The 15,160-nt window shown below is 49.2% G+C and overlaps 1 protein-coding gene across 1 annotated transcript; it reads right to left on the bottom strand.

Moving 5' to 3' along the window:
• Nucleotides 1-284: 284 nt before the first annotated feature.
• LOC127300016 (peroxidase 2-like) lies at nucleotides 285-1,613 on the bottom strand. The gene is made up of 2 exons (XM_051330080.1): nucleotides 1,314-1,613; nucleotides 285-1,180 (listed from the first exon to the last, which is right to left on the bottom strand). The coding sequence occupies exons 1-2, from the start codon at nucleotides 1,584-1,586 to the stop codon at nucleotides 431-433; spliced, it is 1,023 nt and encodes a 340-aa protein (XP_051186040.1). The 5' UTR covers nucleotides 1,587-1,613; the 3' UTR covers nucleotides 285-430.
• Nucleotides 1,614-15,160: the final 13,547 nt, after the last annotated feature.

Here is a 15,160-nt window from a genome sequence, read left to right as displayed (position 1 = left end):
TAGCTAGCAAGACATCATCATACCGTTCCGTACAATTCGATAATATCAACCGTACTGCAAACGATTCTTTAGCTGAATTCTTTTTCTAATATACGTGAATGTGGTCACGTGCACCTTTAATTAGGGTTTGACATGTGCTACAAACTCGCTTCCAGAAACTCCAGTTGTGGGGTGATGAGTATCACCAAGAATGTTTAGTGAAAAAAGGGGAAGTGCCCTTAAAAAGCCCCTGAAGATCTCATAAATAATAGCAGTACACCAACAAAATTTCAGTAAAATCAGAATGAATGAAAGCTTTAATGAAAAATTTAGAGAAATTTCAAAATAGGACAAACAAAAACATGTGGTAATTCTGATCGTTTTCCGGTGTGATCAAGAGCCACGGTGATTGAAGCACGTAGTCTCGATTTCCTCATTGAACGAATAATTGCTAGTTGATGAGCCGGCAGTTCTTTCTGATCTCCCCATTAGCTTTGGTCTTCACCGCGATGCTGCCCATCTTCCTCATGGCTTGCTTGAACTTTGTTTCCCACACATTCGGGATCAAATTCTGCTTCACCAATCTCTTTGTCTTGGATGACTCAAGTGCAGCGTCCGACGTGAACAACACTTCATGGTTAAGCACATTCTTGTAGTATTGGTTGTCCAACTTATTAGGGGTCTTGAAGTCTTGATCCACCGTAGAGCTAGCGCTCTTGCACTTCCTTGTCACCGAGCTGGCAAACCTAGGGTTCATGGCCATTGGGTCTGAGGCATTGCGCGGGAGACGGTCACCGAAGGACGAGCAGTGGGAGATACCGACAGTGTGCGCGCCGGATAGGGTGACCATCTCATTGAGGTTGAGCCCCTTGGCTGCAAACATAGCCTCGAGCACCGTGATGTTGGCAAAAGGAGGGGGAAGGTTGAAGAGGGTCTCGCTCGCAGAAGATACGCGTCCATCGTAGCGGCCAGCCGGCATTTCAAAGTATACCTTCTTGTTACTGAGGAAGTAGGTGGCGTCACGTCCAGCAAATGCGACAATGTCTGCGCACGAGACGACACCCTTGCACTTTGCCTCGAGCTTTGTCTTGATCTTATCAATCACTTCAAAGCCGCGGAGACTGCCTATGTTAGGGAGGCCGAACTTCTCTGTCGATTCATTGGCCGGAGTCTTGTCAAGGAGGACCGACGCATCACAACCCTGAAAAGTAGATATATATCGTCATGCCAAAATGTTAACATCTACCCTAGTTTCATTTGAGGGCACATATACAGTAATAATGTTACCCAGGTTACAAGTGATAGACCGTCATGCTATATATAATTATATATACCTGGACGAAGCAGTCGTGAAAGAAGAGACGGATGAGGCCCGCACCGATGCCGCGGTTGCGTTTGATCTCCTCCTGCACAACGTCCCTGACGATCTTCTCCGCTCCTTTGCAAGTCCTGTAGTAGTGAGCGTAGTTGAGCGTCGGGGCAGCAGGTGAAGAGCTCTTTTTGGGTGCCGATGACGGGTAAGGAAACCCGTAACCCGCTTGGCACGTGTGGGCCACGCAACCAAGCAATGCTACTAGCAGAGCCAAAGCGGCAAGCTTGCTAGCCATGGTAGTGATAGCCCGCTACAGAGTGCAGCCGGGATTAGATTGTAGATGGATGAGGAAAACTTGGTGTGTTGGAAGTCTACTTATAGGACGAGGCGGACCTTCAGAACATCCGTGCATGATCTATCCATATAATATTTTTTTCTTTGATGGTAGGTGACATATTCTGTGTTTTCAGTTCAAATTGGAATATAGTGTAAAAATAAATATAAAAAGAGGAATCAAACTAGAACATGGAGAGCATAATCTCACACACAGCTCAAATGGTTGACACTATCTTTGTCATTTGCTCGGCAATGTGCGTGCTTGTCGTCACTTAAGTTTTTCTAGTATGTGTTCATATCGCATCGTGAAAGAATGCAAGGTAGGAGAAGAACATTGAGACCCGCCACACACAGCCAAATAACAGAATCGTGGATTATATTAGCTCAATGGACCAATAATAGTTCTACAAAAGCACTTCAAGACCACTTAGAATAATATGGGTCATTTCATGGTACATCTGATTATTTTGGAAAGTTAATATCTTGTGATCCAACGGCCCAGGACGGGAGTACTCGATCAAAATTTGTGTAGTACATTTAGGCATGCGAGACATATTAGGTAGTTCATATTTAAAACTCCGGCGCCAGATTCGTTCAAAATCCATTAAGAATGATGACGCCTGGATGTGCTACTACCGGTGCATGATGGAGAAGTGCGTGGCGAAGAAGTAGGTTGAAAGGGGTCGTTACAGGATCGTGTAGGGGCCAAAGCACACGCAACCACCTCCTGCGGCGAAGCACATTGACGTGGTGCGGAAGGCGAGGAGGAAGATGACTGGTCCCTAGGCACTACTTCTGCTGGACCATGACGACCAGCCGGTTCGGGGGCTCTCTTTTCCCGCCAACTCCCTTCCATCCGGTACCGGATCAGTTGTTGGGCCACGCTGGCGCCAAAATGAAATGGGGAGGGGGGGATTTTTTGTGCCGCCATAGACCTTTAAGGCCTTGTTTGGTACTAGAGTTTTAGTGGGAATTAGCGGGGATAATCCGCTCCAAATTTAAATCCCCACTTATCCCCAATGCATGTTTGGTGCTAGAGTATGAGAGAGTTTAATCCCCACTTATCCCCACTTTTCCCCACTTTTCCCCAAATTTTTAGTGTAATTTTTTCAATCCCCAATACTCTACCCCTACCTAATGGATTGGGGATGGGGTTTTGTGAGGATTGGGTGACAGCAGTGATTCACCAAATACTCTAGAGTATTATCCCCACTAATCCCCACTGAAACACTAGTACCAAACAAGGCCTAAGGGTGGAGCGATTCAGGAGAGCGGTGGCGGCGTGGCCAAAGTCGCAGGTGCCGTAATGGTTGGCCCGCGAAAGTAGCTATTTGCGACGAAAGCAATGCACGAGTAGCTTGTTAGGGTTGTGCCACCGTGCGCTAGTGAGCATCGGGGCGATGTCCGCGCCGTTCCCGTACATGTAGTGTCTGGAGCGCCGCTTCTTGGGCGCGTCTGGCCGACCGCTTGGAGAACCCCCGGTGGGCAGCCGCTGCTGCTTTGACCGTTGACAATAGACATGAAAATCTATATTTATGCCTAGGTTTGCGGGCGGCGTCGCCCAAAGCGTCCCCCAAAACGCGCCGGATTGAGCGTTTGGGGGACGTGCTTCGTTCGTGCCGCGTTTGGGGGATGTCGCTCCCCAGTCGCGTCCCCCAAACAAAATTTCAGAAATTTTAAACTTAACAAGATTCGATTAAGATTCGTCCAAACTTACATAGATTCGAACAAAATTTGACTAAATTTAAACTAAACCTAATATAGAACCACTTGCGGCGGCCGGAGGCGTCGTAGTACTGCTGGAAGTTGTACATGTCGTCGGTGATGACCTCCTGCTTGACGCGCTCGTCCTTCACCAAGCCGCTTGGTCCTGCCTCGCCGTCGTCGGAGAGGTCCACCAGCGGCTTGCCGGAGTCGCGGATGGACATGGCGATCGCCGCGTCGAGGTCGCCCCTCCAGGCGTCCTTGTCGTTCATGGACGCCAAGAACGCCGCCCGCAGACCTGGGCAGTCCTCGGGGTCGTCGCTACTGGCGATGAGCCGCTGCTGCCGCTCGTACTCCGCCAGCAGCGCCGCCTGCGACGGTTCCTCTGGCTCCTCCTTCACCTCCGGCTTCTGGATGAGGAGGGCGCCGCCGCGCCTCCCTTGCTGCCGCCGGCTGCCGCTGCCGCTGCAGCCACGCCTCGTGTTGACGGGCGTCGCCGGCTCCTCCTTCACCTCCCGTTTGGGGACGGTGTAGGGCCGACCGGTACGACGAGGACGGCGTCGATCGCGCCGGTCCTGAGGAAGAAGAGTGCGAGGAGGACGAGTACGTCGTCCTCCTCGGCCGCCATTGAGGAGACGGCGGCGGTGACGACGACATCTCCAACCTTGGAGCGCCGTTGCAGATGCCGCAGATGATGTTCTCGAGGGAGCGCCCCGGAACGCCCCAGAACAGGGCGCGGCCGTCCTTGTTCCAGCTGTTGGGCCGCCGACGAGCCCGTCGGTGCTGTGCATCTCGACATCGTACTTCGCCTGGAAGTACGTCGTCCACCAGGCGTCGTTGTTGTTGGCCGCCCACGTCGGATCCAACCGCTCCTCGGTGGTGAGTTGAGCCCGACAGGCCTTGATGGCGTCCCTCCATAGGTCCGTGCGCGGCTTCGGCGGCGGCGGAACGCCAATGCCGTTCACGGCCATCTTCCAGCCGCCGCTGCTTAGCAGCCGCATGTCCGGCGGGACTGGATACCGGGCGTTGTACAATGCCCACGCCTCCGGCACGGTGAGGCTGCCGCGGTCGAAGCCGTTCGCCGCGGCGATCTTGCGGGAGGACGAGCTCGACATTTTTGGAGGGCGAGGAGAAGATCTGGGAGGGGGGAGGCGGCGGCGAGGAGATGGTTTGTGAGCGGTGAGAACTGCAGGGCGTCTTTAAACAGAGGCGGCAGCGGGTGGTTGCACGCAATAACGCCGGCGCGGACGGCCACGCGGCCATGCACGACGAGACGCGTCCCTGCGTCGCCTGGGAAAACAGGGACGCCATTAACGTCGCTTGACCAAAGGTAGGCGACGGGATTTTAGTCTTCCGAGCCGCTGACGCGTCAGGCCCGCGTCGGTTCGCCTCGCTTTTCGGTGTGTCCGGCGTCCCCGGAGCGTCCCCTGTGGGACGGGGACGGGCTCGGGGCGCCGGACACCGTATCAGGCCGCGTCGGACAAAAATGGGCTTTAGGGGACGTGGCTGGAACGGTTTTTTGGTCCGGCGCGCCCCAAATCCTTTTGAGGGACGCTTTGGGGACGCGGCGGAGATGCTCTCATGCTTCTTCTTGAATACCATGGCTCGGTACTCTTGGATGGCCTGGCCATGGTTTCCTCGTGAGGGCGCTCCACTCTGCCTTGGGTGAGAGCAGGCCGAGAAGCATGCCGTACTGCTTGTAGAGATGCACTCCACTTTTCCTTGGGTGAGACCAGGTCGAGGTGCATGCCGTGCTGTTGTAGAGCACTAAAAGCTGCCGCGCCCCGGATATGCGGCCGGCAGGCGCCATGTGGTCTAAATTTGATCCGGAAATGCCTCACATACGAACTTCTTTGTCCGATCGATGTACGACTAAAGACGTGGCTAAACCTGATTCCTTAATGGAAAATGCTTCGTTTCAGGCGGAGGCTACCAGCACTCGCGGCCTCCGGATCCTATGAGAGCGCCACGCGTCCACGAGGTGATGACAGCGATTGATGGGCCCACCTCGTCCAGCCTTTTTTTTTAACAAAGGAGGACCCGAAGGTCCCAGAGGCTGCTTCATTAATCCGTCGGTGGGTTACAACTTACATCGAGACCCCTAACAAATTGAGGAAAAATAGATAAGGCCGCGACTTTTGCAAAAATGACCCTAGGACTAAAAAATGAAAAGCAATCAGGTCCTTGGTCTTCTCCACCTCCGTCAGGAGATCTCGCCGCTCGGGAGTCGACGCCGTCGCCAGGGAACATGCCACTTGGGATGGTGTCAACTGTGAGCCCCGAGTTGAGATCAAAGGGCTTTCGTATCCCGTCACGGGCAATCCTCTTCCATCCATTCTTTTATCTCCTTTCTTCTTCCTTCCGTCATCTCCACGAGAGATATCCAATTGCCCATCTACTCCTTGCTGACCGCAGCCATTGCAGCCCGCCTCGGTTCATCTCCCCTCCCACACGGCGGCTCGATTTTGTTGTCGTGATCTGCATGCTCCTGCTGCAATGCTTCCCCTGGACGGCTGGACCTTCTCCCCACGGTACCGGAATCGTAGCATCAGGTGGTGTACCGAGTGAGAGTCGGCGCTGCTGCGACGTGCGAGCAGCGGGCGGTGGCGCTGCGAGGTGCGAAGGAACTCCTCGATGCTGCGATATCGGGGCGGGGGAGCTGCGAGGCCGGGGCGGCAGTACCGCGAGGCCAGCCTGGCCGGCGATTCTGCGGGCGAGTTCACCATTGCTGATGCAGTGGTCGCCGGAGAGACGTTCCGCGTTGCTGCTAGCGGTGGTGGTCGAAGTTGCGAAGGCTGGACGTGGTGCTGCAAGCGGTGGTTGTGAAGCTCCAACAAAGGGCGGTTGTGCTACAAAGGCCGTCGGCCGGAGCTGCAAACGACGAAGGCGGTGCTTCAAAGGCCTCCGACCGGAGCTACAAAGGCCACCTGCCGGAGCTGCAAACGACGGAACGCGGTGCTGCCAAGGCCTCCGGCCGGAGCTTTAAAGGCCATCGGCTAGAGCTGCAAATGACGGAAGGTGGTGCTGCCAAGGCCTCCGGCCCGAGCTACAAAGGTCACCTGCCGGAGCTGCAAACAAGGTAGTGCTGCAAAGGCCGCCAGCCGGCCGGAGCTGCAAACGACGGAACGCGGTACTGCCAAGGCTGCCGACCGGAGCTGCAAATGACGAAAGGAGGTGCTACTCACCGGAGCTTCGATTGAAGGACGGCGGTGCTACAATGTGTCAACACCCGGATTTTTAAGTCCAGATGCCTGTTATGCCATACATCGCAATCCCAGGAATATTGTTGTTGCGAGACATAACAGTTGAATATCACAAGTCATCATTCCTAACATACCATAGTCGTCTTACAAATAGAGATCACATGATCCAATATTACACAAATATTTGATCTATTGATCAACGGACACAAAGTTCATAGCGGAAGCGTAAAATAGAAGGGACTCTCTAGTCCACAGGCCAACGTCTGACGTCGGAAGATTCCCTAGTTGTCGTAGACATCTTGGTTGCCGTCATCTTGGTAGTTCTGCTCCTCTTCATAGTCTGGCCATTTGAATAGCCAGGGACACAGCCGTGAGTACTTTAAAGTACTCGCAAACTAATACTAATGTAAGTGCTAACAGTTCTAGTAAGGGGGTGCTAAGCTCTAGTTTATTTTGCACAAAGCCAATTTTAGTTCACAAGTATTTGATAAAAGACTTATTCAAGCGATAACTAACTCAAGTGGGAACATTATTGTCATTCCCACCATTCAAGTGGTGATTCAAAAACAAGTCACCAATTCACCATTCATTTCACCAACATTTTCAAAAATCTGACACCGGAAACTGTATGGCCTTTCCAACCGTCCGTAACCGTGGACACCGTTATTCGAATAGATTTACACTCTGCAGAGGTTGCACACTTGTGCCACAACATTTGATTTCATCCGCCGGGATTACCCCGAATCATCGTAACACAGTACGCGGATCATCAACTATAACCTTTCACTTACAAACCCTAGTATGAGCACCTCTCCCCATGAGCTTGGCCTCCCAGTGAAGACCAACTGTCAACCTGGGAACTGCACAGGGCTTGGCCGTACAATTCACCTCAATTCACATCATTTCTCAACAACGGAGGCAGCCTCGGCATAACCCCTATGATGTGTGTTCAGAGGGAACCCATACTAAGATGCATAAATTTCCAGTTAAGCCATACCCATAATCAGGTATTGTGGGGGTACTCAATATTGGAAAGGTATCGCATTCAAACCAATATCAGTTTTATCAAAAAATCACCATCTTCTCCAAGTCATATTCACCTTCAAAATTCATTCAATGGAATGACTCATCATTCCAAGGTTTCAAAATTCAGTTCAAGTCACATGTTTCCATCTAGAGTAGTCAAGTTTTAATATTTAGCACTAGCACTAATCATGAGGGGTGCTATCTTGCTTGGCTAGCTTGAGGCTAACTTTGCTGCTCTAGTAACCTTCTTCAACTTAGACCAAAGTTAACTATAAAAGTAACTCTTTAAATAAACAAGTAAAAACTTGTAAGATAGAAACTTGGGATAGACTTGTGGTAAGAAAGGTAAGACTAATGGTGCCTTGCACCAAAGGGCTTTGCACTTTGCAAGAATATTAGCTTGCAACCATAGAGCTTGCAAAGGTGTTAGCTTGTCTTGGTTGTTGAGGTGGTCAAAGTTCTATTCTTCTTCTGGGTAGAATCCTTCCTCTTCCTGGTATTCTCCGGTACTAGCGTCTATACACGAATACGAGGATACAATCACCAAACAAGACTTAAGTAGCCTTAATTAGCCTTAATGGCTCACTCCAAATGATCTAGCATCATCACTTAGCATTGCTACTTAAAATTAATCTAGGGTTTTCTTACTTAGTGTTAGAGAAATAATTTCCTCTCATTACATATGTAAATGATAGTTTCCATTTAGTTCTTGAGGAATAATTTCCTCTCATTGAATCTTCTTAAGATTTAACTTCTCAAACGATCATACATGAAATCATGTTGACCTAAGTCAACCCTTCATCATCATCATTTGAGAAAATGATTTAAATGAGGTAGAATACCTCATACCATTTAACAAAGCCAATTATGATTTAAAATCACCAAGTATTTCATGTGAGAGTATTTGACCAGGGGTTCAAACTTCATATGAAAGTACTTGAAACAAGATTTAAATGAAGTGAAACACTTCATATGATTTGCATAATAGTTTTGGACAAAAATTGACTAAACTAGCCATATAGTTCTTTATTTAGTTTGGGACATGATCACTCAAAGTAACCATACCATATTTTTGCATAAACAATTAGTTTAAGTGAAATGTGAATTATAGCAATTGGATTCACTTCAAAATTCAAATTGGTTGATTTTTAAGATTTATTTGAAGTCACAAAAGTCCCTGACTTGTTCTTTTTGCTTTTCAAAATCTACACAAGCTACAAGGTTGAATCCAGTGGGGTTAGTTAGATAAATTCATAAGGATTCCAGAACATTTTGATTTACTAAATTTGGACTTGTAGATTTGAAACTATTCAATTTCCAAGACAGGACCGGTATTTGAAATCTCTGAAACAATTTAATTTGAAAATTGCCTAATGGGCTAGGCGGGAAAAGGAGTGGGCCGAAAGATTTAAAACGCAGAAGGGCCAGCCCAGTAACGCTGCGGGCCAGCTAACAAAGGGGCCCGCACGTCAGCGACTTAATCTTACCGAAGCGGTACAGGTGAACGTGGGCGGTTGGATTAGATGGCGATCCGACGGTCGCGCGTCATCGTCGTCGTCGACGAGAGGGGAGGTGCTGGCACGGCGGAGTAGGGGGTCGGCGGCGATCCTGGGCTCCGGCGAGCGGTGGCGTTGACGCGAGGCGACGTTGTCGACGACGGGGAATCGACTGGTAGTCGCGGCGGAGCTTGAGGTTGACTGAATCGACGACGGCGATGAGCTACGGGCGCGGCAGACTCCGGTCCAATTCCGGCGATGGAGGGCCAAATCGAGGAGGGGAAGAGGTTGAGGAGGATCAGAGAGAGGAGGGGAGCTTGTTGGTATGAAGAAATCTATCGCGGGGGATCTCCTTTTATAGGGCGCGAGGTGGCCGTGGTGTGCGCGATGAGGTCGACAGCGGCGCGGCAACTCCGGCGAGGGATAGGGGTAGGCGACGACAGGGCGAGGTAGGCGAGGTCAGTGCAGTGCTAGCGCGCTTGATGGCGAGGTGGGGGACGGCCAGACGAGGGCTGGCGATGGTGAGTGCTGGCGGCACGGGCGCGGAAGAAATGGCGATGCAGTCATCGGCGACAGGCGGCGCGAGAGCAAGGGCGCGTGTCTGGCGGTCTTGTGTCGCGGCGGCGAAGCTCGTCGTGCAGCTTGGGGGTCCGGGGGAGGCGCAGAAGGTTTGGGCGGCGCGTGGCCGTGGTGCGCGCTGGCAGACACGGGATGGCATGGCCATGCCGCTCGTGTCGCGCCAGGACGTCGCAGGCATGGGCTGGCCGTGGTGTTGTGGTCCACCATTTGAGGCTTGGTGCCTATGAGCACGATCAGGGGACCAAGGGGAGTCAAATTGACATGGTGGCAGGGTTTGGTGGTGAGGGAGAGGGAGAGAGGCATGTGCACTTGTAAGGGGGCCGGCATGGCATGGAAATGGCTAGGTGTGGCCTCCTCTTAGGGTTGTTGTGCATGGTGTAGGGAGAGAGGGGACAGGGGAGCAAGGTAGAGCTCAAGTGGTGGCTTAGGGTTGGCTAGAGCACTATTTCAAATAGTGTTTGAATTGATGCCTAAATGCAATTTACAAATTTTTCCAAAATTTGGTTTGTGCACTATGGTTCAAAAATTTGAAAATGGTGCATTTGGATAAGTTGTAAATGACCAGAGACAAACATGTGTGGTGGTGGAATTTTAAAAATCAAAGAAATGCAAATTTGCTCAAAGTGAGATTGTTGCATTTGATAAAAAGTTCCAACTTTGGATGAGCATAGAATTTGATCCAAGATGAATTTGACATGGTGGTCTTGACCAAAGTTTTTCTCCTTCATGTGCTCTTGGATGTGGTGCAAAGAATTGGGAAAGTTTAGTTTGAAAAACTAGAAATGCAAGGGCTCAAAGTAGGGACCAGACTATAAATGATAGATTTGACCACTATCATATATGATCCCATTTTGAGTTTGAATTTGATAAGATTTGTGATTCTTTGATTCCAAAAGTTGTAATAAGTGTTTATTAACATATTACAACTAATGGTGAAGGCCAAATTGGTCTAGGTCAAAGATTTGGAAAAATGGCATAAACCATATGTGAGGGTTTTGTGATTTCCTAACCTTTATTCTTTTCTTCTTCTTGGCTTCTCTTTGACATGGGTGAGGTTTATTTGGTGTTAGATTGAGTTGGGTAAAAGGTTCAAACCAATTTGGGGCAATGGGGGTGCCTAGGTCAAGATTTGATATTTTGGCTAAGTGCCACATATACCTCTATGCATATGTTTGATTTTATTTTGTTAATTGGTTGGTAAGTACTTGGTTGAGTGTGTTGAGGTATTACCAAACCATCTACCAAGGTAGGAAAAGCAAGATTTAGTATTTGCAAAAAGTAGCCATAGGCTTGCATATGCCTTTTTCTTATTTAAGATCATTTCTTTTTATTTTGTTTTTCAAAGATTGGTGACAAGAGGGATGAGGTTTAGGGTTTAGTGGGGTTCACCATGGTTCACCACCATTTAGCAAAGTAAGAAAGGTAAGGTTCAAGATTTACATATTAGGGCTATATGCCCACATATGTCCTTTTTCTTTTATTTTGGGTTTCTCAAAATTGATCCACTTTGTTTTTGAGAAGGTTATGGTTTTAGGGTTTTGGAAATGTGTTCAAAGTAATAAACAAACAATCATGGCAAAACACAAGTATTAGTTAGGAGCACTATGCATAGTACTCTATGTAAGAAAAGTTTTTGTTGGTTCTCATTTTTAGAAAAAGGAAATTCATTTTCTATTTGTTTTAAAATTTGGGATGTTACACAATGGGTGCCCGCCGGAGCTACAAAAGCTGGTCGCGGCTGCTGCAAAGCGTTGTCATGCTTGCTGCAAGGGGGAACGAGCTTCTGCTCCGGCGACAGGCGACGGGAGTGACTAGCGGCGGTCCGGTGATGCCAGCCGTAGTCGCTCGTCTCGGCGTGGAGGATTTATGTCGCCTTTTTTTCGTGGAGAGGGAGCGTCCGGGGGTACAAGTAATAAAGGAGAAAGGCACAGTGCGGTGGACCACAGGAGAGACGTGTCGCTCTCCGGAGGCGGATGATCGGCTGTTCGGGCCTCCGGAGGATCCTCAGCACGATCCTTCCTTAATTCATCTTCTGCCAAGACAAGGAAAGGTATCCACGCAGATGCGATGCATGTGTGGCAGCGCGTCATATGGAAATCGTAAGAAAAAGGTCGTACGTATAGCATGGCCAAATTTGATCTATACATTTTTGGTTTGTAAGTTTCCATGGCCGTAGTACCAAGTGTTTTCGTGGTTTGGTATCTTGGTACGCGAGCGTTTTGTTTCGTCCATCGTGCGTAACTGCTTGAGATTTTGGTTTCGTCCATTCGTGTCGCTATTTTCATACCGCACGAGTCAGTTGATGGGAGTTCGATCCGGAACAGGAAAGCCAAGCTAGCTATTTTCATGTCGCACAAGTCGGTTGATCTCCCTGCCTGCTGGAGCCGCGTCCAGTCATACCGCTGTTACAACCATACCCACTTCCAGCTGATCATCGGGCCATCTCCACCTCGTCGAACAGCACAACCCCGTTGTAGCAATTGGGCCATGAATTCAGGATGCTTCGAGTGTGGGCACCTTCCTCATCTTCCCAGCCTCCGGCCGAGTGCCGCTGCGATAGAGTTGGTCCTCTCTGGCCATCTCGAACTACCTCAACCGCGTCAAGTGTAAAGAATTGCACTTCTGAGGGATCTGAGTTCTACCCAACGATTCGTTGGGCAGAGCGTCAGCGGCGGTGACACTGAAGGACGCTCGGCTGCCTCGCCGTACCATGATGTTTCACAAATCACAACCCACAAAAGACCATAAACTTCATGCGGCTCATCGGAGGCATGGGCACGATCGTCGGTGCCGTAGAAACCAACAACGCCTACAGCTCGGCTCCCCGGCCATGTTTCTATAACGATATCATCTCCCAGTCGGTCTGCATCTTGCCGAGCATGTCTCGGGCCAAGCATTCCGCTGCCACCGTTCGCTACCGTTACTTATCAATTGCTTTCCTGGTCCAAGGTGGTCAAGGAGGAGGGCCTCGACAGACAAGACGCTGCAGGAGGCCTCTTTCTTCTCGCCACCAAATGGCTAGCAATAGCATGCATGTGATGGCCAGGGACACGACACCATAAGAAATTGTGTATCAAGTAAGCCGAGGGTGGAGATTTTCAGGAAGATGGATTAGGAATCGGTAGCATTCCTGGAGCGAGTGATCAAGAGTATGCCGTACGCGTGACAATCCTCGAGGTCAACATCTCATCTTAGGTTTCTTGGAAGCCATCAGATACTGCATGTAGAAGTAACTGCTATACAAATCTCATCAACATGTCCTCTCTATTTAGGAAAAGTAGAAGTCCTGATCCAACATCTGAAACTGTTGCAGGTTAATCCTTTTTCCTGCATGTCTTACTACGCCTGTGCTCCAATGTCACCCCTCGTTGGAGAAATCCTGGTGTTAAAACACATCGATGGTCAGGATTTCGCGATACCGCTTGGGTTCGGGTAAGGTGGTCCATGTATAAAGGTAGTACGTTGTATTATACGTTTTGTACGGTTTGGCGTGGCAACGTACAGGTGATGACGTGTATGCTGACGTGTCCCCTCCGTGTCCCCTTCGAGTATAGAAAGGTTGCTCGGCCGCATCGCCTTCCCCGTCCCTTCCATTTCCCCCAATCTGGCAAAGAACAGAGGATAGAGAGAGAGAGAGACAGAAAACCCTAGCAGCCCATTCGACCGCATCCATCGCCGGAGATGGAGAAGGAGGGTAGCAAGGCGGCGTCGGCTGTGCCGCATGCGGAGAAGGCGGAGGCCGAGGCGTCCGTGACTGCCTCGGTGGTTGAGCAGCTGGTGAAGGAGCCGTCCATGGAGAAGCCGGAGGTGGAGGATCTGAAGAAGGCCGATGCGGAGGAGGAGGTGGCGGTGGCAGATCTGGAGAAGGGCGTATGTGTTGTGGCTGGGGAGGATCTGGAGAAGCCCGAGGCAGAAGCGGAGGTTGGCGAGGAAGGCGGGGCGGGAGTGGCGGCGCCGGTGCTGGCGGATCTCGGGTAGGCGGAGGAAGATCTTATCGAGCATAAAGCGGAGGCGGAAGTCGTAGTTGATGAGGAAGGCGTCGCGGTTGGTGGGCCGCTGGTGGTTGCTGATGCTGGGAAGGGGAAGGAAGAGGAGGTTCGGCCGGAGGCCGAGGTGGAGGATGCGTACACGGCTTGGGTAAGATGTTTATCCCCTTTTAAGTTTCTTTCCTTCTCTGCTTAGGATTTGACCAATTTGTATATAGTTGTTTTCACTGTATGCCTGTAGCGATTGAGCAAGTATTTTGAATATGCTTCTTATAATAGATAAATTATTGTAACTTGTGTTTATTGAATTCCTAAAGTAGTTGAATATGACAAGTATTTCTGTTACACAAATTTGAATCACCTCGTTGATGTGGTGAAACCTAGAAGCCGTAGTTGAATAAATAAACAGAGACCATATATTTGTTGGTGGTCTTATATTCCAGAACCTCTTTTTTGATATGGTGATTGCATGCTTTGCATGCTTTGATGTTTGTGTGCAATGGTAGTGTTCTATCTATTAGTATCTTGCAAAATGTACTTAAAAATATATAAAAATGTGTTTTGGAGAAAATCCAGTGTGGTTGAGTTTTCTCTGTTAGTTCCTTGCAGTATATATTTTGTTTGCATACAATTTTGTCACAAAGATGTGTGTGCCGTTATCAGTATGATTTAGTAGATGTAAATGGTTACAAATTAAATGTTGAACTAGTTATTATAAGATGAGATGCTGGCGACAATTTATAGTAAACATTCATGATCAACTGAGTTGACCTACCTTTGCAACCAATGCATGAAGAAGAAAACCAATCCTTAAAACTGAAATCGACCGATTTAGACAGTCAAAGCCTCCATGCTTCATATGCATGTCATACAAACTAGTTTTTGTCACATGTCGTACAAACTAGTTGCTCCTAGTGATTTAAAGTAATATTGCACTTGTAAGAAGGTAGTAAGCTTACAAATGTCATAAAAAGTATTAGATCTCATAGAAACTAATGTTACACTTTATTGGTATGATATGACTTGTCATTTAGGTGGCTGGTGGCAAGAAGCGCAAGTTTGAAGACCTGGGAGAGCCAGTTTACCCCTGAGACTCTGAGGGTTCGCTTGAGGTTAGTTTTGACAAGAATTTTTATTGTGTGATGTGAACAAAATGAATGTAGTAGTCAAGGAATGTAAAGTAATTGACTTTTTGAATTTATGAAGTATGATTCAACTGAATCCGCTGAGAGTGTGGATAAACGCAATGTTGGATCATTCAAGTGTAAGATCCTGGAGCAGCCGCGGGGTGGTAGTCTGCGCTATCTGAAGCGTGGGCGTTACACTTGCCCCTGGCATCCAAGGAAGCTGAAGTGTGGCACCAAGAAGAACCTGAAGCGGCATGCTGCTGAGCTGTGTCGTACCAGGACGTCGACGTGCATTAGAGCTGAGCATCAGACTCTGTGGATGCCCTGGAGGAGAATGCTCAGGAGTAGGCTGCTTGTTTATCCAGCTGCTGTCATCATCTATTATAGATATAGATGATGACTCCTTTGTGAA

Source organism: Lolium perenne, chromosome 5 (genome assembly GCF_019359855.2).
Source record: "Lolium perenne isolate Kyuss_39 chromosome 5, Kyuss_2.0, whole genome shotgun sequence".
Taxonomy (NCBI): Eukaryota; Viridiplantae; Streptophyta; class Magnoliopsida; order Poales; family Poaceae; genus Lolium; species Lolium perenne.
This window is presented reverse-complemented; position numbering and strand designations above follow the sequence as displayed.

Excerpts from the sequence above, each read along its gene's own strand:
- LOC127300016 (XM_051330080.1), bottom strand. The coding sequence starts at position 1,586 with ATGGCTAGCAAGCTTGCCGCTTTGGCTCTGCTAGTAGCATTGCTTGGT. Across the intron at positions 1,181-1,313 it reads TTCACGACTGCTTCGTCCAG|GGTTGTGATGCGTCGGTCCT; the intron begins GTATATATAATT and ends TCTACTTTTCAG.